Source organism: Oncorhynchus gorbuscha, linkage group LG16 (assembly GCF_021184085.1).
Source record: "Oncorhynchus gorbuscha isolate QuinsamMale2020 ecotype Even-year linkage group LG16, OgorEven_v1.0, whole genome shotgun sequence".
NCBI classification, from domain to species: domain Eukaryota; kingdom Metazoa; phylum Chordata; class Actinopteri; order Salmoniformes; family Salmonidae; genus Oncorhynchus; species Oncorhynchus gorbuscha.
In genome coordinates, this window is record NC_060188.1 from 75755140 (window position 1) to 75769649 (window position 14510).

Consider the following 14510-nt stretch of genomic DNA (forward strand, 5'->3'; position numbering starts at 1 on the left):
TTTGGGGAGACCTCCACAAATCTGGTTCATCCTTGGGAGCAATTTCCAAATGCCTGAAGGTATCACGTTCATCTGTACAAACAATAGTACGCAAGTATAAACACCATGGGACCACGCAGCCGTCATACCGCTCAGGAAGGAGATGCGTTCGGTCTCCTAGAGATGAATGTAGTTTGGTGCGAAAAAGCACAAATCAATCCCAAAACAACAGCAAAGGACCTTGTGAAGATGCTAGAGGAAACAGGTACAGAATTATCTATATCCACAGTAAAACCAGTCCTATATAGACATAACCTGTATGGCCGCTCAGCAAGGAAGAAGTCCAATTTGTAAGTCGCTCTGGATAAGAGCGTCTGCTAAATGACTTAAATGTAAATGTAAGTCACTGCTCCAAAACCGGCATAAAAAAGCCAGATTACGGTTTGCAACTACACATGGGGATAAAGAACATATTTTTGGGAGAAATGTCCTGGTCTGATGAAAGAAAAAAAAGAAATGAAAGAAAAATATAACTGTTTAGCCATAATAACCATCGTTATGTTTGGAGGAAAAAGGGGAGGGGAGGCTTGCAAGCTGAAGAACACCACCCCAACCATGAAGAACGGGAGTGGCAGCATCATGTTGTGGGGGTGCTTTGCTGCATGAGAGACTGGTGCACTGCAGAAAATAGATGGCATCATTAGGAAGGAAGATTGTGGATATATTGAAGCAACATCTCAAGACATCAGTCAGGAGGTTAAAGCTTGGATGCAAATGGGTCTTCAAATGGACAATGACCCCAAGCCTACTTCCAAAGTTGTGGCAAAATGGCTTAAGGACAACAAAGTCAAGGTATTGGAGTGGCCATCACAAAGCCCTGACCTCAATCCTATAGAAAATTTGTGGGCAGAACTGAAAAAGCATGTCCTCTGTCAGGAGGAATGGGGCAAAATTTAGCCAACTTATTGTGGAAGGCTATCCAAAATATTTGACCCAAATTTAAAAAGGCAACGCTACCAAATACTAATTCAGTAAACTTCTGACCCACTGGGAATGTGATGAAAGAAATAAAAGCTGAAGTAAGTCACTCTCCTATTATTCTGACAGTTCACATTCTTAAAATAAAGTGGTGAATAAAGTGAGGATTTAAATGTCAGGAATTGTGAAACTGAGTTTAAATGTATTTGGCTAAGGTGTATGTAAACTTCCAACTTCACTTTTTCTTATACAAATACAGTTGAATGCTTACGTGATCAAGAGTAAAGTGGCATGTCTAGGTTAAATGGTTAAATAAAATAAAAAATATGCATAATCAAGCCATTCAATACAGGTTTACCATCGGAGGAATGGAAATTACTCCAATATCCAACTAAAAGCCTTTCTAATTGTGCTAACGCATTGTATGTCAGTACCTTACTCTTTGTACAGTAGGTTAGATATTGGGCATCCTAAATTCCATGCTTACATCAGAAGTCCATGTTTGCTGTCAAGGCTCTTTCTTCTACCCTCTTCTCTTCCTCACTCCACAAAGTCCCTCACTCGTTCCTGAGATGCATTTCTGACGCATCCCATTTTTTCCCATTCAGTCTTGCGGTCGGTGTTCTGAGCACTCCCAAGCAATGGGTGACTGTGTTTAAGTGCAAAGCACTTTGGCTGAGGCCGCTGCCATGTGGTTTCACCGGTAGACCACAGAATTGAGCTTGTGAAATGTTCAGTTACTCCCTCATGCACTTTAGTGAAGAAATTAATAGGACACCATTCACCTTACCAGAAACTTTGGCAAACTCTTATTTCGAGACCATATTTCCCACAAGACTGTAGAATGCGACAAGGCATTCCTCTTTCCTCCCTTCGTAAAAATGTCAGACTCTCCCTCTCAGACAATGTTCCTCTCTAATATGGGTTCCTTGGTCATGATGCGTTTGAAGCTGAAGGCGCTCAGGTCAAGGGTCTTGAAGCCCCCATCCAGGATGAGTTCGGCCATGGCGCGACCTACTGCCGGCGAGTGCTGCAGCCCGTGCCCACTGAAGCCTGTGGCAAAGAACATGTTGTTGACCAGCGGGTGCATGCCCACGATACCGTTCTGGTCAAAGGTGTTGTAGTCGTAGAAGCCGGCCCATGCGCTCTTCACCTGAAAGGAGTGATGCGAGACGAATGTTAAATTTGAGGGACAGACGTTATTGGCAATGATATGGAGCTAATTCGAAAGCAGCACAAAGGACAAAAGTAGAAACAGTAGCAATAGATTTATCAACTAACTTTCCCAATGAAAAGGGAAAGTTCATTAGAGCATATTGTCCCACCCTGTTTATAACATTTGGTGCCTACTGAACACAACCTAGTTTTCAGAGGCGAGGAAGGTTGCAACCATTATGACCCATATTACTATGTAATTCTATGGTTGCAATGTCACATCAATTTACCTTGAGGCACTCAAAGGCAGGTACCCGGTGGGCCAAATGAGGCCAGATGTTCTGGAAGAACTGGTGGTCCACCTCCAGGTTATTGGTCTCTGGCTCCTCTTCCTGATGGGGTTGCAAATAATGAAGACCACTTCCCAAACTCTTGGGGCGAGTTCAGAGCAAAGACGGGAGAAAGGAGAAATCCCTCAACCAAAAACTAAATTGGTTGAGTTCTGACTCAAAACATTTTCTCCCATTTGAGCTTACTGAATGCTGTTTATTTAACCATTATTCGAGGTTACCCTAATTTAAAATCTAGATAATTTTTGGAAAAGCGACCTGGTCAAGTGACTCAGGGTTCCAAAATTAAGTTAGAGGAATAGGGCAATCCTCTTCCTCACCTCTTCTGGTGACATCCCAGCAATGTAGTTTCCTCCCAGCCCCTCTCGTCTGAAGTACACTCCAGAGTAGTCTACGAGGAAGGGTGTGTCCAGCCCTGGCCCGTTTGGACAGTGGACCACATAGATGAACCTAGACGAAGACCCACAACAATTACACTGATATATTAGACAGTACCGCAAACACATAATACACAGAGACCTAATACAGTTAGCATTTCTCCCCGGTGTAGCCTGTGAATATTATATCAGTGTTATGACCGATACCAATAAGGGCTGAAAGAAAGCTAGCTGTCAGCAACATGGTGTAAATGATTTGTTCTGACAAATGCAGTACATCGGGGGGTGGTCCTCCATCCAACGCACCTTTTCCTGGGCTCCACGGGTAGTGGGATTCCAGCGATGGTGTCTTTCGGGCCGAGCCCGATGCCCATCATCTCTGCCACCTTACCGGAGAGGGCCCCTGCAGCGTTCACCACGATGGCACACTCCACAGGCTGGTACTCCAGACTGTTGGGCATCTGGACCTACTCAAGACACCAGTGACAGACAATTAGGAAGGGACCATAACGGTAGAGAGGTCCTAGCTACTGTGAGCTGGGTTGCGTTCAGTAGGGACATTTTGAAATGGGGCGGAATTACTTGAACACGTCCAAATTACTGTAAAATACAGATTGTTGTCCCCTATGATGAAATTGGGGAGGGGACTGTGGATCAGTCTCTGTTTGTCCATTAGTCACAAACTTGGGTGAATGATGTGTCTTGCCAGAGAGACCCGGCATCATTCGTGGGGGATGATGTTTACTGTTGCAGAATGTTTTGCCAGAATGTTTTCCCTTTCAACCCTGTGTTGATTAACTGAAGTGAGGATCTGGGTGTTAATCTTAAGATGTTGATTCAGAAATGAGTTTCTGATCTGCACACAATTCGTTTTCCCTCAAAACACAGGAGATCAAGAGAAACACAGCAACTGAATTAGAGTTAATGTTTAGTGAAACATGTCCTTGCACAAATCAGGAGTCATACTTACATTAGCATATTTGATTCTCCTAAAATCCACCTGGTCTCCTTCTGCAGTCGTCATTGTGTTTGTGGTGTAACTAAAACCTGAAACGCAGCATCGCCAAAATCATCAATATACAGCTTGGATAGATTACAGAGCCAAGCTAAACCAGTGTGTACATGGCTTGTCTGTTCCACAATGCTGTGATATTGGCACAAGCACAAACCTGTGACTTCTCCAAAGCACTGGTAGACCCCCATGGAGATGGCCTTCCGTCTGAAAGCGTTCAACAGCATCCAGGGGTCGAACCAGCCCTCGTTCTCCAGCCCTGGGTGTAAAAAGGGCAAAGGGATGAGGTGACGTTGTCAAAGTAGAGGTCATTTGGGAGAAGAGACAGTTTATACTTAACCCAGAAAGGAAGTCATTTAATTGGTTCTAGCCAGTAAAATTATGGGGTGTGTCTGTGCAAGGTTGCAATTTATTGATGGATTGCTTTTTTCCACAAGCAGTGTGTGAGGACACTAACAGGATTATCTTGTTTATCGGCCGGCCACAGCCTCAAACTCAGGCCCTGTGTGTAGCTAACCGACCCTCTCTGCCCATTCATCGCCATTTACCCATTGTTGTCTTAGCGCTCTCAAGCAACACCTGTGATTGCTTTATGCCTCTCTCTAATGTCAATATGCCTTTTATACTGTTGTTTAGGGTAGCTATCATTGTTTTATTTTACTGCAGAGCCCCTAGCCCCCCTGTCATAATATCCAGGTCTATGTCCAAAGTTTGAGCTTCTACTTTTAAAAGGTATCACTGTTGCCGTTTGTTATAGATCCCCCTCAGCCCTGGACACCATATGTGAATTGATTACCCCCCCCCATCTATCTTCAGAGTTCGTACTGTTCGGTGACCTAAACTGGGATATGCTTAACACCCCAGCCGTCCTACAATCTAAGCTACATGCCCCCCATCTCACACAAATGATCAAGGAACCCACCAGGTACAACCCAAAATCCTTAACCATGGGCACTCTCATAGATATCATTCTGACCAACTTGCCCTCTAAATACACCTCTGCTGTTTTCAACCAGGATCTCAGTGATCACCACCTCATTGCCTGCGTCCGTTATGGGTCCGCGGTCAAACGACCACCCCTCATCACTGTCAAACGCTCCCAAAAACACTTCTGCAAGCAGGCCTTTCTAATCGACTTGGCCCGGGTATCCTGAAAGGATATTGACCTCATCCCATCAGTAGAGGATGCCTGGTTGTCCTTTAAGTGTTTTCCTCTCCATCTTAAATAAGCATGCCCCTTTCAAAAAAATGTAGAACTAAGAACAGATATAGCCCCTGTTCACTCCAGGCTTGACTGCCCTTGACCAGCACAAAAACATCCTGTGGCGTACTGCACTAGCATCGAATAGTCCCCGCGATATGCAACTTTTCCGGGAAGTCAGGAACCAATATACACAGTCAGTTAAGGAAGCATTTCTCTACGGCTGGCCATGCTTTCCACTTGACTACCCCAACCAACAGCTCTGCACCCCCCGCAGCAACTGGCCCATGTCCCCCCGCTTCTCCATCCCCCAAATCCAGACAGCTGATATTCTGATAGAGCTGCAAAATCTGGATCCCTACAAATCAACTGGACTAGACAATCTGGACCCACTCTTCCGAAAATTATACGCCGCCATTGTTACAACCCCTATTACTAGTCTATTCAACCTCTCTTTCGTATTGTCTGAGATTCCTAAAGATTGGAAAGCGCTCTTCAAAAGGGGGGGGGGGGCACTCTAGACCAAAACTGTTACAGACCTATATCCATCCTGCCCTGCCTTTCTAAAGTCTTCGAAAGCCAAGTGAACAAACAGATCACCGACCATTTCGAATCCCACCGTACCTTCTCTGCTATACAATCCGGTTTCGGAGCTGGTCACGGGTGCACATCAGCCACACTCAAGGTCCTAAACGATATAACCGCCACCGATAAAAGACAGTACTGTGCAGCAGTCATCATCGACCTGGCCAAGGCTTTCGACTCTGTCAATCACCGCATTCTTATCAGCAGATTCAACAGCCTTGGTTTCTCAAATGACTGCTTCGCCTGGTTCACCAACTACTGCTCAGATAGAGTTCAGTGTGTCAAATCGGAGGGCCTGTTGTTCGGACCTCTGGCAGTCTATGGGGGTGCCACAGGGTTCAATTCTCGGGCCGACTCTTTTATCTGTATATATCAACGATGTTGCTCTTGCTGCGGGTGCTTCTTTGATCCACCTCTACGCAGACAACACCATTCTGTATACTTCTGGCCCCTCTTTGGACACTGTTAACTAACCTCCAGACGAGCTTCAATGCCATACAACACTCCTTCTGTGGCTTCCAACTGCTCTTAAATGCTAGTAAAACAAAATGCATGCTCTTTAACCGATCGCTGCCCGCACCCGCCCGCCCAGCATCACTACTCTGGACGGTTCTGACTTAGAATATGTGGACAACTGTAAATAGCTAGGTGTCTGGCTAGACTGTAAACTCTCCTTCCAGACTCACATTAAGCATCTCCAATCCAAAATGTAATCTAGAATCTGCTTTCTATTTTGCAACAAAGCATCCTTCACTCATGCTGCCAAACATACCCTCGTAAAACTGACTATCCTACCGATCCTTGATTTCTGCAATGTCATTTACAAAATAGCCTCCAACACTCTACTCAGCAAATTGGATGCCGTCTAACAGTGCCATCCGTTTTGTCACCAAAGCACAATATACTACCCACCCCTGCGACCTGTATGCTCTGGTTGGCTGGTCCTCACTACATATTCGTCACCAAACCCACTGGCTCCAGGTCACCTATAAGTCTTTGCTAGGTAAAGCTCCGCCTTACCTCAGCTCACTGGTCACCGTAGCAACATCCACAAGCGCTCCAGCAGGTATATTTCACTGTTCTTCCCCAAAGCCAACACTCCCTTTGGCCACCTTTCCTTCCAGTTCTCTGCTGCCAATGACTGGAACGAGTCGCAAAAATTGCTGAAGTTGGAGACATATCTCCCTCACTAACTTTAAGCATAAGCTGTCAGAGCAGCTTGCTGATCGCTGCAGCTGTACACAGCCCATCTGTAAATAGCCCATCCAACCAACTACCTGCCTCATCCCATATTTGTTTTTCCTGCTCTTTTGTACACCAGTATTTCTACTTGCACATCTATCACTCCAGTGTTAATTGATAAATTGTAATTACTTCGCTACTATGGCCTATTTATTGTCTTATCTCCTTCATTTGCACACTGTATACAGATTTCTATTGTGTTATTGACTGTATGTTTGTTTATCCCATGTGTAACTGTTGTTTTTGTTGCACTGCTTTGCTTTATCTTGGCCAGGTCGCAGTTGTAAATGAGAACTTGTTCTCAACTGGCCTACCAAGTTAAATAAAAATTATATTGTTCCACTGATAAGATCAACATTACTGGAAAATTTATGCAATACATACTCCCTAGTGTTCCAGTAGCTTACCCCATTACACTCGTGGGAACTGGCCTATATGGATAGGGATAAATTGAAATGTTTCTTGCATTAGAAATATGGAAGGCATATGCATAACCATATTAGCAATTTAAAGGGAACAGTTAGACTAAAATTAGACTAAAAGTCAGGACAACATTTGACAAGACGGAATCCAAACATGACACTTGATTTGATGTGCATTTTACATTTACTGTACTTTTCGCAGCAAACTATAAGGTGCTTTTTGTTAGTCTCCTAGCTGTGCCATAGTGGTTGTTTTGTTTGGAACACTAGTATGCATCCCCGCCTGTGATCCACAGCAAATGTCCTTCACAATACAACTGGCTAACTATGTTCAGGACAACCCAGGGTATAACGTCATGTGATCTTGTAACTGAACATCAAACATAGTGATTGTAAACATTGACACTATATTACATGAGTTTTATGATATGGAAAGGTGTAATTTGGACTCGGGTAGTTGTCTTGCTTTTATGACATCAAAGCTGTATTTAATAATCCTCAACGTCTCATCTTACAAAATACATAGAGTCCTCGTAATTTACAACATTTCCTCACTCAGACAAAAAAATTGCATGGGGGCAACTTCTTTTTGCTAGCAGTGCTTAAGTTCAGAATGACTCAGTCAAAACCCATACAGAGCTGTGAAGCAGAGACCCTGAGCTCTGCCCACTGCATTCCAAGTTACGCACTTATCAGTGTCCAAATCTGACATTTACAACACAGTGAGTGTAAAAGGTTCATCAGTGAATTATTTGACAGATATGTGTCTGGACTGATGCACTGAAAGCATGCTTCACTGGGTAACAGTACTGAATTTAGAGATAGATTATTTATTTTTATTTTATTTTTATTTTACCTTTATTTAACCAGGCAAGTCAGTTAAGAACATATTCTTATTTTCAATGACGGCCTGGGAACAGTGGGTTAACTGCCTGTTCAGGGGCAGAACGACAGATTTGTACCTTGTCAGCTCGGGGGTTTGAACTCGCAACCTTCCGGTTACTAGTCCAACGCTCTAACCACTAGGCTACGCTGCCGCCCCATTGATGAAGACAGTGACGAAGACAGGGCATACAACCCTGGCTATACACTCAGGGGCCCCGAGTCACATGGCCGTGGTTTGCTATATAAAGCAGACAGAGGCATTCAGTTACTGTTTGATTGAACATTAGAATGGGCAACACGAGTGACCTAAGCAACTTTGAGCGTGGTGTGATCGTTGTGCCATGCGCACCGGTTCCAGTATCTCAAACAGCCGGGCCTCCTGGGCTTCTCATGCACGACAGTGTCCAGGGTTTACCAAGAATGGCACGACAAACAATTAACATCCAGTCAGCAGCAGTCCTGTGGGGGCGAAAACAGCTTGTTGATGAGAGGTCGAAAGAGAATGGCAAGAATCGTTCAAGCTAACAGGGAAATAACAGCTATGTATAAAAGTGGTGTGCAGAAATGCATCTCGCGAACGCACAACTTGTCAGTCCTTGTCACAAATGGGCCACAGCAGCAGACAACCAACACCCGGGATAAACTCCTATCAGCTAAAAACAAGAAGAAGCGGCTCCACCACCATTGTCAATTGAGGAGTGGAAAAACATTGCCTGGTCTGACGAATCCCGGTTCCTGTTGCGTCATGCTGATGGCAGAGTCCCTACCTGTCTGCTGTCAACGATACAGGCTGGTTGAGGTGGTATAATGGTGTGGGGAATGTTTTCCTGGCACACGTTAGGTTACTTGATAACTGAGCAAAGTTTGAACGTTTCCGACACCTTCTAGAATCCATGCCCCAGAGAATTCTAGCTGTTCTGGGGGCAAAGGGGGATCCGACATAATACTAGTTGGGTGTAACTATTAAGCTGGTCACTGCGTGTATATTACAACTGTTCAGAAATGTTGAATATATTGCTTATTGGATCTGTCATTGTACCAAGACTGCATATGCACCATTTGCTTTAAAGAAGACAATTTTCATTGTCTTAATGTTACATGGACCCAGATTATGCCACCTTAATCATTTCAGGTAATACTATCTCGTCCGTCACTCAGAATAACGAAGATCTGTACTCACCATATGAAGCCAGCACTACTCCATCAGTGTTGATCCATGGACATTTCTCCTTTAGTTGTGTAGGTGAAAGAAGAGAGACTTTTGCTCCAGCATACCTGATTTGGAATTAAAATTAATAGCATTTGTCAAACGGCATCAGGTTCCATTTAAATATTTGCATGATGGGATATTTGTGTGTATGGTGCATAAGTGTAGGGTACAAGTGTTTACCTTTGGGTGCTGTAGTTTTCTTCCATGATATGAGCCACTTTTTCACTGGCCAGAAAAAGATATCCGGAGTGGTTAAACTGCAAGTCCACGGGGTCGTCATTCAGCACACTCAAGTGTTCCTGAGAAGGCACAACAAACTGTCAATCACTTTACACTGAAACAATAAATAAAACACTTCAACAGGTCTAAGGAATGCCATAAACAACTGTATAGTTGTCACCATCATGCCAAGCTGTAAAGACAGAAGTACCACAATATCGCCCTAAAAAAATGTTTAACTATCCCTAACCTTGTGCTTAAAAACCCAAACATTAAATGAAGAACAAAAAACACATTTTTGTGTATTCAGGAAGCAACTAATAGGGATCCAATAATAGATACAAATTGTACATGTTGACTGCAGCTTGGCCATATATTGACAGGGAAATGGTCAACTGTATTATGAGTAAATAACCTGACACTAGCTGGTGGTCACAGTGACCCAATGGCTGATACTAGCTGGTGGTCACAGTGACCCAATGGCTGATACTAGCTGGTGGTCACAGTGACCCAATGGCTGATACGAGCTGGTGGTCACAGTGACCCAATGGCTGATACGAGCTGGTGGTCACATTGACCCAATGGCTGATACGAGCTGGTGGTCACAGTGACCCAATGGCTGATACGAGCTGGTGGTCACAGTGACCCAATGGCTGATACTAGCTGGTGGTCACAGTGACCCAATGGCTGATACTAGCTGGTGGTCACAGTGACCCAATGGCTGATACTAGCTGGTGGTAACAGTGACCCAATGGCTGATACTAGCTGGTGGTCACAGTGACCCAATGGCTGATACTAGCTGGTGGTCACAGTGACCCAATGGCTGATACTAGCTGGTGGTCACAGTGACCCAATGGCTGATACTAGCTGGTGGTCACAGTGACCCAATGGCTGATACTAGCTGGTGGTCACAGTGACCCAATGGCTGATACTAGCTGGTGGTCACAGTGACCCAATGGCTGATACTAGCTGGTGGTCACAGTGACCCAATGGCTGATACTAGCTGGTGGTCACAGTGACCCAATGGCTGATACGAGCTGGTGGTCACAGTGACCCAATGGCTGATACGAGCTGGTGGTCACAGTGACCCAATGGCTGATACGAGCTGGTGGTCACAGTGACCCAATGGCTGATACGAGCTGGTGGTCACAGTGACCCAATGGCTGATACTAGCTGGTGGTCACAGTGACCCAATGGCTGATACTAGCTGGTGGTCACAGTGACCCAATGGCTGATACTAGACCCAATGGCTGATACTAGCTGGTGGTCACAGTGACCCAATGGCTGATACTAGCTGGTGGTCACAGTGACCCAATGGCTGATACTAGCTGGTGGTCACAGTGACCCAATGGCTGATACTAGCTGGTGGTCACAGTGACCCAATGGCTGATACTAGCTGGTGGTCACAGTGACCCAATGGCTGATACTAGCTGGTGGTCACAGTGACCCAATGGCTGATACTAGCTGGTGGTCACAGTGACCCAATGGCTGATACTAGCTGGTGGTCACAGTGACCCAATGGCTGATACGAGCTGGTGGTCACAGTGACCCAATGGCTGATACGAGCTGGTGGTCACAGTGACCCAATGGCTGATACGAGCTGGTGGTCACAGTGACCCAATGGCTGATACGAGCTGGTGGTCACAGTGACCCAATGGCTGATACTAGCTGGTGGTCACAGTGACCCAATGGCTGATACTAGCTGGTGGTCACAGTGACCCAATGGCTGATACTAGCTGGTGGTCACAGTGACCCAATGGCTGATACTAGCTGGTGGTCACAGTGACCCAATGGCTGATACTAGCTGGTGGTCACAGTGACCCAATGGCTGATACTAGCTGGTGGTCACAGTGACCCAATGGCTGATACTAGCTGGTGGTCACAGTGACCCAATGGCTGATACTAGCTGGTCGTCAGTGTCAGTGACCTACATTGATGTTCCTCATGAAGTCAGCCGAGGCCATGGACAGGTGGATGTTCTCTGGCAAGGAGAACTGCTGTCGAATCCCCCCAGCAGACAGCACCGTGGAGGCCTGGGAGTACTGGAGACAGGGAGATAGAAGATACAGATTAACACCTAGATTCAGTCCGTGCACTACTGTGTTAGTGTAGCAGTCCTTTAATGATTTGACGAGCATCTGTTCTAAGATGACTTAAGAGTCCAGTCTCTTCATTTATACTTGGTCATCAAGGAAAGGTGATATGGAAAGGAAAGTTTCAGAGACCATTAGGACAGCCCCAAGCCTGAGGGTGCATCCCAATAATGTCATTTTCTACTGAAATGTGCACTTGTTTACTACTTCCCACAAATCTAACAGCATTGGGTTGATAGAGGCATGGGTACAGGGAGTTTCCACCATATTCTTATGCCAGTCATTTCCTTTAAAACCAGTGAAAGGAAGTGAACAAGTGCACACAGAGACAGGAGAGATTAATGGAACATTGCTTGAGCTTCAAATGTATTCAGTGGACGTGAGTGAGGTCACGTGACACAGCCTAGGCCACTCACAGTGGGGTCCCTCTCAACCACCAGCACCCGCACCCCGTCCCGAATCATCTCTTTCTGCTTCAGCCAATAGGCAATGGACCAGCCCACCACGCCACCTCCTACGATCACGATGTCCGCCCTCTCAGGGGGGAGTGAGGAGTTCTTCTCAAAAGGAGTCCAGTCACTGCCAGGCATGGCGTCTGCCGCTTTCTCCCTGAACGCTTTGAACTGGTTCTCGAGATCTGTGTTGAGAAATATATTGTTATTTCTATTAGGACGTAAGGCACTCTACATTTGTCATTCTAGTTATCTGGTTGTAACTACGAAAGTGACTTAATTCTCATATCTGACCACAGAGGTACTTGACATAATACATGACATTCACGTGTCAAATTACACAAGTTTATTTAATGCATCAAAGTGTTACATGACATATCTTTTTTTGACACACAAAGACCCAAACTGTGTTCAAATGTGCCTTTGGGTCTATTTTCACCTACTGTTCAATCAAATGTATTTATAAAGCCCTTCTTACATCAGCTGATGTCACAAAATGCAGTACAGAAACCCAGCCTAAAACCCCAAACAGCAAGTAATGCATGTGTTCTAACTTGGTTGTGCACATGTAGCCTATAACCTGTTTTAAAGAAATTAACTGTCTGTGAACTTTCATTGTCTGTTTATATGCCCCCTTTATTTATATTGTGGTTCTGACTAAGAACGGCCCATGTTCTGAATTCTATCGCTGAACAAAGGTATGACTTCAGTAGTCGCCCGTTACGCCATCGTTTGTACATCTCGATTGTCTGTAGAAACCACATTTGTTTACGCAAGTCAGCTCTGATTTTTTTTAGTCTGAATGAACTGTTTCGCTGAGAGCCAGGTGTAGCGGTGGTAAGATGTTGGAACTGCTGTTGGGACAGCTTTATATAGGCCCAACAGTTTGTGGGCACCGTCTGTCGCCGTTATAGTGCAATTAATGTATTGTTTAATGTTGTGTTGTGGCTTTTCCGGAATGCATCCAACCATTTTTTTTGTAGCCCCACCAAAAATGCCATGCTAAAATCGCTACTGGGTAGGACACAAACGCAACAGTGAAAACAAAGTTGATTATCTCACCTTTGAAGAAATCATTTTGCACGGGTCTACTAGTACTGATGTTTCGGGTGCAGAGTCGCGTGTGTTTATGGATAAATCGCGAGGAAACATGAATTCCATGAGCGGCACGCGCTGTCAAGTGCAGTCCCTTCCACATTGACATTGCTGGAGCTTGATTTCTTCTCTCCAGCAGCACTACTAGCACACTGTAAATGCTAATGTAAGCTAGCCAGCTGGCTTTTGAGCACAGATTCAAAATGGTGTGTTGGCTAACCCTGAAATTAATATTCACTGTCTGGTGTAACACTTCGATTCGACACAACGTGTCGACGTAACAATATCACGTAATGACGTATAACGCTTCGGACGTGACACAACCATATAATGCCGCGGTCATGTTCGAGTCGGATTTAGAAAACCTGAAAATGTCTTACTTGCGAACTGGTTGTCATTATACCCGTGCGGCGTTCAATTATTCAGAAAGTTGGAAATGCCTGAGTTTCAACTAGCAAGTGAAAGCGGGTATATGACCACTGAGCTTCATTAAAAAAAAATCTAGTGTCAGAGTTCGTAAATTCGTTCTGGAAATCTACTTCGGTTGCGTTCGTAAATTCACTCTTGCTATCTACTACGATTTCAGACCAGTGTGCCAGAGCGCAGAATAAGGAATTTACGATCGCGCAATATCAGTTGAATATGACATGTTACAGTCACCAACGATCTAGATAACATGAAAACAGCCTAACCAGCTCTGCTAGGTCGAGTAAAATGGTCAGAGTGAGGAGTTCTCAAATTTTTGTCGGGGTGTAGCTTGGTTGCTTTTGTGAGGTCAGAACGTTCCGAGAGCGAAACGCTATGAGCGCACTCCAGCGTGAATTTACAAACACACCCCTTGGTATGCCTCCTTAGCAACAAGCGAAAAGATCGCTCGGGGTGTAGAGCCACACGGTAGAGGAATGTAATCTCGAATTTGCAGCACACTAGTATGTATGGTTGAGAGAACCTAGTTAGTAGTGCTTGGGAAACCGAGGCTTTCTGAAGGCTTCGGTCGCTTTCACGAAATTATTAGTACACTGAGCGTATTAATGAACGGCTCAGTACTAAAAAAAGTGTGAAACGGTGTTGTTCTGCACAACCAGGAATTTAATCCATTTTAGAATAAGTTTGTAAAGTAACAAAATGTGGAAAAATTCAAGGGGTGTGAATACTTTCCGAAAGCGCTGTATATAGGTAGGGACAAAGTTTGTAAGCAACAGCATATGTAATGAATCAAAGTGCAGAAAGGTTTAATGCAGATAGTCCGGGTAGC

The 14510-nt window shown here is 44.8% G+C and overlaps 1 protein-coding gene across 1 annotated transcript; it reads right to left on the reverse strand.

The window, feature by feature from the left end:
• Nucleotides 1–838: 838 nt before the first annotated feature.
• Nucleotides 839–13906, reverse strand: foxred1 (FAD-dependent oxidoreductase domain containing 1). The gene is made up of 11 exons (XM_046306948.1): nt 13223–13906; nt 12125–12345; nt 11547–11657; nt 9577–9695; nt 9367–9461; nt 4009–4110; nt 3810–3886; nt 3146–3306; nt 2783–2912; nt 2403–2504; nt 839–2110 (listed from the first exon to the last, which is right to left on the reverse strand). The coding sequence occupies exons 1-11, from the start codon at nt 13362–13364 to the stop codon at nt 1856–1858; spliced, it is 1515 nt and encodes a 504-aa protein (XP_046162904.1). The 5' UTR covers nt 13365–13906; the 3' UTR covers nt 839–1855.
• Between the last annotated feature and the right edge of the window lie 604 nt (nt 13907–14510).

Coding starts and splice junctions, on each gene's coding strand:
- foxred1 (XM_046306948.1), bottom strand. CDS start 13,364: ATGTCAATGTGGAAGGGACTGCACTTGACAGCGCGTGCCGCTCATGGA. Junction 9,696..11,546: donor ACTTCATGAGGAACATCAAT/GTAGGTCACTGA, acceptor GTGCCTTCTCAG/GAACACTTGAGTGTGCTGAA. Junction 2,913..3,145: donor CCCGTGGAGCCCAGGAAAAG/GTGCGTTGGATG, acceptor GTCTTCGTCTAG/GTTCATCTATGTGGTCCACT.